The sequence below is a fragment of the Myotis davidii genome, unplaced genomic scaffold, assembly GCF_000327345.1.
Source record: "Myotis davidii unplaced genomic scaffold, ASM32734v1 scaffold125, whole genome shotgun sequence".
NCBI classification, from domain to species: Eukaryota; Metazoa; Chordata; class Mammalia; order Chiroptera; family Vespertilionidae; genus Myotis; species Myotis davidii.
Window position 1 is genome coordinate 4,180,970 of NW_006299390.1, and position 9,737 is coordinate 4,190,706.

The window sequence follows — 9,737 nt, forward strand, 5'->3', positions numbered from 1 at the left end:
GGTGTCTGTTTTTTAAATATGTATTTACATAGATGTGACTAAAAAGACAGTTAAAATTTTTAACATGAAAGAGGCCATATTAGTTTATATTTTCCTTTGGCTCTTAAGAAGACTTTCATGCCAATACTTATAGATCTACCAAATTATTTTATTATTATTATCTTTTAATTTATCTTTACTGTTTAAAGTATTACAGAAGTCCCCCTTCCTGCTCTTCCCCCGCCCACCCCATTAACCCCCTTACACAGTGAAATAATTACTCGGCCATAGAAAAGAATGAAATCTTACTATTTGTGACAACCTGGATGGAACTAGAGGATAGTGTGCTAAGTGAAATAAGTCAGATGAGAAAGACAGATGCCAGGCGATTTCACTTACATGTAAAACCTAAAGAACGATATAAACACACAAAACAAAAACAGATTCATAGATACAGAGAACAGACTGATAGTCCCCTTTCCTGCTCTTCCCCTGCCCACCCCATTAACCCCCTTATACAATGAAATAATTACTCGGCCATAGGAAAGAATGAAATCTTACTATTTGTGACAACCTGGATGGAACTAGAGGATAGTGTGCTAAGTGAAATAAGTCAGACGAGAAAGACAGATGCCAGACGATTTCACTTACATGTAAAACCTAAAGAACGATATAAACACACAAAACAAAAACAGATTCATAGATACAGAGAACAGACTGATGGTTGCCAGAGGGGAGGGGGCTTGAGGGACTCAGTGAAAAAGGTGAAGGGATTAAGAAGTACAGATTGGTTATCAACTGTATTTTACTTCCCCAAATAATTATTGGTAAGGAAAGCACAGCATAGGGAATATAGACAATAATCTATAATAATAAAAGTGTAATATACTGATTAGACTGGACGACCTTCCGGATGAAGCCGGGGCTGCAAGGGAAGCCGGTGCCGGCAGCCAGGGGAAGGAAGGCCTACTCTTGTACGAATTTTGTGCATTGGGCCTCTAGTGTTCTGATAACTATGCACTGTGCCAGGTGGATACTGGAAATATCAGGGGGAACACTTTGTGAAATTTATGACTGTGACTACTGTACTGTACACCTGAAACTAATACAAAATAATATTGGATTTCAACTGTAATAGAACAATAATAAAGCGCACTCTGCAGTCCTGCACAGCAGAAAGGGCTTTCAGTGGTCCTCAACCTTCTGGCCCTTTAAATACAGTTCCTCATGTTGTGACCCAACCATAAAATTATTCTTGTTGCTACTTCATCACTGTAATGTTGCTACTGTTATGAATCGTAATGTAAATATCTGATATGCGGGATGGTCTTAGGCGACCCCTGTGAAAGGGTCGTTCGAACGCCAAAGAGGGTGCGACCCACAGGTTGAGAACCGCTGGCTTAGGTGGACCTGAATCCCAGCTCTGCCACCTGTCAGCACTGTGACTTTGTCCAAGTTACCTCAGCCTTGTGTTTCTCATTAGAAAAGGCAGATAATATTACCTATCTCAGAGGACTCTTTTATGAATTAGAAATAGAATATGTGAAGCTCTTAATATAGTGTCTGGCATCTAGCAGGTACTTAAGAAATGCTCATTACTATTTGTCCTATCCCATTTCCTGTGTTTTGGAAATTGGTGCAAGTATCAAATAAGACCAGTTGATAAACATTTTAGGAGTACCTTGATGAGAAATAAAAATGTATTCAACTCCATGTAAGTAAGAAATCTGTATAAAAAGGAAAAAGTGGGACTTTTAGGAATATGTACATATTTCTTTCATTTTACCTTTCTTTCTAATAGTACAGCTGACTATTAAAATGCAAACTGGCTTGGGGTGCGGGGTGTTGGTGGGCTAGCGGAGGTCAATGGCAGGGGAGAAGGGAGAACATATGCAATCCCTTCAACAATAAAGATTTAAAAAAAATACAAACTGATGGGTCAGGTTCCAGGTATTTCCTCCTTTTTGGGGGGATCTGTTGCTCTCGGTGAGTTAATTTTAACCTGCAAACCCAAATGATAGGGCCTCTTAGGCACCAGCCCTCTCTCATTTCCTTCGATATAACTTTTTCTTTTTTGTTTCTGCTTTATCCCAAATCCTGCCCTGAATCCGAATTTCATCCTTTGTTTTATGCTCCTTGAACGATCAGTTTAGCAGGAAGGGCTCAGCCCCTTCCCCTTAACAGATGGCTTCCTAGTCTGAATGCTATTGAAAAACCAGCTCTGTTTTCATTTTCACTGTATTCACACCTCTTCGGGGCTCATGATTCACATCCTCTGCAGCCCCTCCTCATTTTCCGACCTGCCTCCCACATGATTCTCGGATTCTCTACTGTTGCTTGTGACAATTCTCCTTCGGGTCTAGCTGGACAGTTTTGCAAGAATCAACGAAGAGTAGCTGAAGATTTGGAATGCACAAGAATCAGAAATGGAAATTTATTCAATGTATAAAGCTGACTTATTGAAAACAGGTGGGGGTGGGGACGGGGTGAGGACGGAGGGGAGAGAATGACATTTTATTATTACCAGGCATTTGTATCTTTTCATTTTGATGGTGTTTAGATATGTCTATACAGCTATCAAAAGGCATGTAAAAATGAACATTTTAAAAATTATTTTTAAAAAGCAGTAAAAACATTTATAACAGGACATTATGAAATTCTAATGTCATTAGAAGCATCTTCCGCAGGCTACTAGTTTGGAATCATCATCAAAGGCTGTTCTGCAAAGAGGCAGGCAAACAGGATGAGAGAATTTCCTTGATGACTCTAATAATAAAAAATAATTAAAGAAACCTTCCTTTAGTTGGATAACCCTGCATAAATAGGCAACACAGTTCATCAAAATGTAAACATGTGGTTTTTTTGACACCAGTACAGCAAATATATAACTAGTGGCAACTAGAAGAATCTCTAGATTACCCCACTATAGTGATCCTTACACTTTGCTTCTTTGCTGCGTGCTCCCTATGTATTTTTTCCCACTCATCCTCTTCCGTATCCTGGTCAAACGTTTCAGGGTATGCTGGTAATTTGTCTTTGGGACATTCTTCATAGTAACTCCGAACATATTTCCCCACAGACCACCCCTTGTATTCTTCAGGCATTTTGCATTCCAGGCCGTTATAGTGGACGTTGTAGTGGTGCTTTAACCAGTAGTAGAGGTAGTGGATGTTGTAGTCACATCTCCAAGGGTTATCTCTGAGCCACAAGAGTTTCAAGAAATACAAGTCTTCTAATACTCCATAGTCAAAGTTTTGCAGGCTGTTGTTTGATAAATCTAACTCTTCTAGATGTGTGAGTCCTAAAAAAGCAGCTAGAAACAGAAAACATTTATTAAACCAATGAGTAATTTATTGGGTTAAATGCAATTGCATGCTGTTGATAAGAACAAATATGTTAAAAATAAGAGACTTAATTTACCCTGTTGAAAAGAAAATATTTTATCCCCTCCTTTTTCTCAGAGCACATACTTCAGAAAACTTGTAATGCGAAGTACTTTCTCCTCTCTTTGAAGTGTGGACACATCCTTTGGAAGACTAAGGCCTTTTGTCAGTTTTATGAGTCAGAATGTCTTTCTCAGGGACCTGGGAGCCCCCCTCCTTGAAATGTAATTGTTGAGAAAGATAGCACCCTTCTCTCCCAGTTTCTGTGGGAGGGTAGGAGCCTTGCTCCAAGTTGCAAAACTACCTCTTGTCATAGAGATAAAAGTTTGTTTTCCTCTTGATAAAGCCAATTCACTAACACAGTTGGTCACCTCAATCACCGGGTGAAGTTAGGATTAACTGTGTGTGACAAATGCTGCTGTCAAGTCCTCTTCCTCGAGGACTAGCTGTCGCTTATCCTGACACGTGTATGCATTGGATTGTGTCTGCTTGGCTCTGCAAAATGTGAGTTTTTTTCTGTCTTTGCAATCTCTTAGCGGATTGCCTGTGATGTGCATCACCGTCTGGTTTAATGCTTTTTTCTTTCTCCACTATTTTTGTGGAGAGGATTTCTGTGTTGGGAGAACATTTTGTGGCGCCCCCCCCCCAATTATTTATTTATTTTTAATCTTTATTGTTGAAAGCTGGCCTCAGTGTGTCCTGTAACTGTCACTAAGTGGTTCAAATGAACAAAATAAACAGATGAACGGAGTGGATCCAGAGACATGGAAGCATGGAACAGGGGCATTTTGGTTTTAATCGTATTTTCCTAACAGTACATGCATCCAAATGAGAAGTGCTAAAATATATTTTTACTCAGACAAAGCTTTCCCCTGGATTAAATGGACTAGAACACAATATTTTATATGCTTAAAGTCAGTTTTAAGTTAGCTTTCTAAAAGATGTATTTCAGGCTCACGTGCATTTTTATGCTCACTGGAAAGATGCCACAAAATCGGCATGAATTAGGAAAATATTTCAAATGTAAGATAAATGCATATGATATAAATGCATAAAACATGAAATTGTGTCTGGTGATGATTTGAAAGCTCCCTGGGATATCAGTAAACTCTGAAAAATGTCAAAAAACAGCCTTTTCCCAGGTTAGAGGGAGGGAATTATATTCCTGTAGATATTTCTGCAGAGTCTAAAAACAAAACAATTTTATCAACATTTTGAAAACATCTGGTTGTGTGTTTGGCAGACAATGGTAGGGGGTAGCTATCAGCTTTGGATCAGATGTATTTAATTCTGCTGGGGAATGGGTACTTAAAACAAATATCAAAGACATAACACAAAATAAGACAACAAGAAGCTTTATTTTTTTTAAAGTAAACAAATTCAAACCTAGATTATCCCTATTTTAGTTGATGTGGACTGACCCTAAAATTTATAGTTCAATCCCAATTTCAAATATTTCGCATCGATTTCAAACATTTTCTCATTGCTGTTTTAAAATACTCTTGTTAGAGCATAAAGTGTTCTTATTTTGAATTTGGAAAACATGTCCTCATACTAATACCATCAAGCATTTTCATATCATTTGTTCTCAGACAACACCCATAATCCCCCCTTAAAAATAACTCTATTTTAGTACAAAGCAAATAATTGGGGGTGTGGGGTGGGAAGAGCAGGCGGTAGAAAGGAGCAAAAGGTCAGCTCTTGTCATCTTTGTTCTGAAGATACTGCATTTTTTTCTATTTGCTAACATTTGTGAGTCAATGATCTCAACAATTTACTTTTCTTAAAACAAGTCAGCCCTTCAGATTGAAAGCATGTGTAAACATTCCTAGATTTTATTTTGAAAGCACTACAGTTGTTACTGAAACCATCTGAATCCAGGCACGTTGAAAAGCTAGTTTTCATTTGTTTCTTAAGGGAGGTAAAACCCCTAGTAGGGTGTCTTCTTTCCCCTTCTTTACAGTAATATCTGTAATTTATGAGACTGCCGTTCACACGTCCTAAAGACTGGCAGATCTTACTGCATTTGTATCCACCAGCACAAGTCGTTAAGTGAGCCTACTTTGGCAGGGTTTCATCTCAAAGGCCGCAAAATATAGAAGGTCTTTTATTTTAAAACTCCTTTAGCTCATTTAAAGTGCTGAGATGCTTTTTTGTTCCAGAAGATATACAAAGAAAAGTGGTTGGCATTTGGTAGGTGTTCAATACACATTTGCTAATGTAGAAAATACTTTCCTGGGATTGAATTGAACAAAGGAGAAAGAATACTACTGCTGCTTTTTACAGTGTGTGTCAGCAAGGAAAGCGCAGTGGGTGAACATTACAGGCCTTCAGGAAAGAAATTCCCAGGGGTGGAAAAGGAGTCCTCTCAATTATAAGAACTTCATAACTGATGAGAGGAAAATATCCTTAGAAGTACAACAAACCCATTTTGTACTATTATCTATTTCTGTGTTGTCATCTCTTATTTTTCTCTGGTTTTCTTTATATAATGTAGCTTTATTGTAATTAAAATATTGTTTGCATTATTATGCATTACCTTAATAAATGTAACTTAAAGTCTCTTTTAGAGATAGCTCTAAAACTTGTTTCCATGGGTACTTTTTTATTGTTGTTAATCCTCACTCGAGGATATTTTTCCATTGATTTTTAGAGAGAGTGGAAGGGAAGGGGAGAGACAGAGAAACATCGATGTAAGAAGACACATATCAATTGGCTGCCTCCCACACTCGTCCCTATTAGGGCTGGGGATGGAGCCTGCAACCGAGGTGTGTGCCCTTGATGGGAATCAGTCCCAGGACCCTTCAGTTCGCAGGCCAACTCTCTATCCACTGAGCCAAACCAGCTAGGGCTGCGTGGATACTTTTGATAGTTGGTTAGCCAAGATCAGAAGGAAATTGGACACTTGCTCAGGGACCTGGGACAAGGCATGCTTGTCTCGAGGGTCTTTGGTTCTGGAGCAAACGAAGGTCCCCACCTCCAGGTCCTTCACCTTGTGGCCTGGCTGGCCTGCACATGAGCATGATTATTGCTTCATTTGGGAGAAGAGTTGTCTCTGTAGCAATCTTACTCACTGTGAAGTGAAAATTGCTTTGACCTCACAATTTAAAGACACTCCCAAGTTTACGTTACCTGTACAGACTATATATAAGTGTAGCTTATTGTTGTTCCCTTGAGAAATGTTTTAAAAATTATGGTTTCTTAATATTTTGAAACAATGTTACTAATACTAAAATATACCTGTGTAGTTCTAGAACATTCATTTTCAATTTCCACTTTTATATTGTTAAAATCTTAATGTTCTATTAATGGCATTAAGTTACCATTAAGAAAAGCAGAAAATTGTGCTCACAATGTTTGGCATTAACATTGCACTTTTAATAGTATTAATAACCGTTTTTTATAGATAAGACTTTTCAAATTGAAATAGCACTGTGAATGCACGTAGAATATGTATGTTACAAATCTGACTAATATTGCAGCAAATTCTCAGTTCTTTCTAAATCCATTGTGTAATTCACCACTCTTGTTTTTGCCAGAGGCTTGCTTAGAAAATGGAGAAGAGATTTGAAAGATGGGAAGAACTGATCTTGATCTAGGATTAGATAAAGCATGACTGGCTCTGGTTTGAGGACATTTTATCTTAATTTATGAACTTGGTGCTTAGCAGATTGTTTTAAATTTACTTTAAACAAGTTTTTTTTTTTAAAGTCCTACTTTAAACAAGTTGGAACTTAATGAATAGCAAAGAAAATGCCAAATCTGAATTTCCCTTTAAAAATCACATTTAGAATTTAACTAGCCATATATTCTATAAAAAACTCTTATTTGAACTAATTAAACAACTGTTGCTTAGTAATATATAGTGTTACATACTTCATAAAACATTTCTGCAAATATTTCTGAGTGCTAAGCAAGTTTTAACCTAATCTAATCTAACTAAACAAGTTCTAATTAAACAAATTCTAAACTAATCACATTTAATTTAAATTCAAACATCTTATTATATAGTTTTTTGAAAACTAAGTTGTATTTACTATAAATGTTGCCATAGGAAGAAAAAATAGACAACACCTGTCACCGGTTAAAAGGGCTAGTCTGTGGAACTTACCAGGATCGATGAATTCGATGCCATTGCTGCTAAGGTTTAATTTCTTTAGCTCATGAACATCTTCAAACTCCTTGGGCCGAAGTAGGTTGATTTTATTGTACGACAAGTCAAGTTTAACAATATCTGGAGGGATATTGTTTGGAACTTTCTTCAACTCTGGAAACATTAATAATATTCAGGTTATCAAGCCTCCTCTCGCTCCCTTTTGCTCTTACCGTTCTTACACCCGTGTGACTGAAGCATCAACTCATACAGAGGAAAGGACAGCTGAAGCCAAAGAATGCCCCCAAAAAACAAGCCTTAGCATGTGCCAAATTCTACCAAAGCCCGTGAGCCAAGAGCATGACACTTAAGGAGCCACTCATTGCCGAGCTGTTCCGAGAAACTCCCTCAAGGCAGCGGCGAGAAATCAAGGGAACAAGAGGCAACACAGCTCAGTTGGCTCAGTCATCAGGGGAAGCCCACGGTGGGTTCAGGCTTCCTGCCCATAGAATCACCCAGGAAGCTTAAAAAAAAAAAAAAAAAAAAAAAAGGAAAGCTAAAATGAAACGCCGCAGTTCCAACCTTCTATTTGTGTTTCTACTAGAAATTATTGCCTCTTTGATGCATCTTTATTTTATCCTTCTCCTCAGCCTAACGAATAAGCTCAGGTCTCTCCCCACCCTAAAAAATCAAACAAACAGCTTGGTGACCCTCAAGCTGTTATCTTATTTCTCCTTTTCTTGGATGCTAACATGCCAGGGAGGGAGAGAGAGAAAGAGAAACATCCACATTAGGGACACAGATGGACTGGTTGCCTTCCACACCCACCCCACCTGGGGGCAGGAATTGAACCCAGCCCAGGTACCTGTCCTCGACTGGGAATCAAACCCATGACCCTTCGATGCACAGGGTCCAAGCTCTTAACAACTGCGCACACTGGCCAGGGCTTTCTCCACTTTTAACAGCTCAGAATCCATGGTCTTTAATGGGATGATATTGGTAGTTTGTTCTTTAGTATCCTTTTTTATTTTTCTGTTAAATTTGCTTTCTCTTCTTGATGGGATCTTAGTATCAATGTGCAGGAACTGTTCTAAGTTCTCTAACAAGTATTAAATGACAAGAACCCTACGAGCTAAGCAGCATTATTATCATTCTATTTTTTATTGTCTTTAAAATATTTTTTATTGATTTTTTTTTTGAGAGAGAGAGGAACGAAGAGGGAGAGAGAGAGATAGAAACATCGATGAGAGAGAAACATCGATTGGCTGCCTCCTATATGCACCCCGACCAGTGATCAAACCTGCAACCTGGGCATATGCCCTGACTGGGAATTGAACTGGTGAACTTTCGGTGCATGGGACGACACTCAGCCAATTGACCCACATCAGCCAGGGCACATTATCCTTTTATAGATGAAGAAACTCAGGCACAACTTGCCCACAGTCACATTCCTAGGAATTAAACATAAACATATTCGCCCAGAATCTATGCTTCTAACCACTATGCTCTGCTGCCTACACATGGCACCTTTCTGTTTCATTGATGTTCCACCTGCTTAGAATCCTCAAGGTTGGCACGTAGGGTGAAATAGTGGAAGGGGAGCAACTGGGGTCAGTCAATATATTGGGATGGCCATGAGACCTTTCTGGCTCTGTACATATTTAAAATAACATCTCCCTGCTTTCAAGTGGGTAATAATAATAATAATACCATCATTCCTTGCTTTTTTCAACAGTAGTTATCAACTACCCTAGTATACATTTCAGTGATTTTTTTTCATTCCTTACCCCCTCCTCACCATGGAAGCTTCATGAGGAAGGCTTAGAACAATGCCTAATCCTATATAATAAACCCCTAATATGCAAATCTGAGTGGCAGAATGACCGGAGGAAGGACCAGTCACTATGGTGTGCACTGACCACCAGGGGGCAGATGCTCAATACAGGAGCTGCCCCCTGATGGTCAGTGCGCTCCCACAGGGGGAGTGCCACTCAGCCAGAAGCCAGGCTCATGGCTGGTGAGCACAGCAGTGGTGGTGGAAGCCTCTCCCACCTCCACTGCAGGTGGGTGATAAGGAGCAAGGGCATCCTGGACTGCGAGAGCCCTGGACTGCGAGAGGGTTGTCTGACTGCCAGCTTAGGCCTGATCCTTGGAAGGACAGACATCTGGCAGATGGACATCCCCCAAGGGGTCCCAGACACGAGAGGGCACAGACCAGGCTGAGACAGCCCCCCCACCCCCCAAGTGGACAAATTTTTGTGCACTGCGCCTCTAGTCAAGAA

At 39.4% G+C, this 9,737-nt stretch overlaps 2 protein-coding genes across 2 annotated transcripts in view; one reads left to right on the forward strand and one right to left on the reverse strand.

The window, feature by feature from the left end:
* FBXL13 (F-box and leucine-rich repeat protein 13) overlaps positions 1-9,737 on the forward strand; it is a 138,315-nt gene that overhangs the window by 32,740 nt on the left and 95,838 nt on the right. The gene's annotated exons all lie outside the window — the stretch shown is intronic.
* The window catches only part of LRRC17 (leucine rich repeat containing 17), a 14,638-nt gene continuing 7,388 nt past the window's right edge, over positions 2,488-9,737 (reverse strand). The window contains exons 2-3 of the mRNA XM_015571261.1: positions 7,474-7,629; positions 2,488-3,292 (exon numbers count right to left, since the gene is read on the reverse strand). Coding sequence (XP_015426747.1) covers positions 2,895-3,292; positions 7,474-7,629 — 554 coding nt within the window. The 3' untranslated portion in view covers positions 2,488-2,894. The remainder of the gene's footprint in view (positions 3,293-7,473; positions 7,630-9,737) is intronic.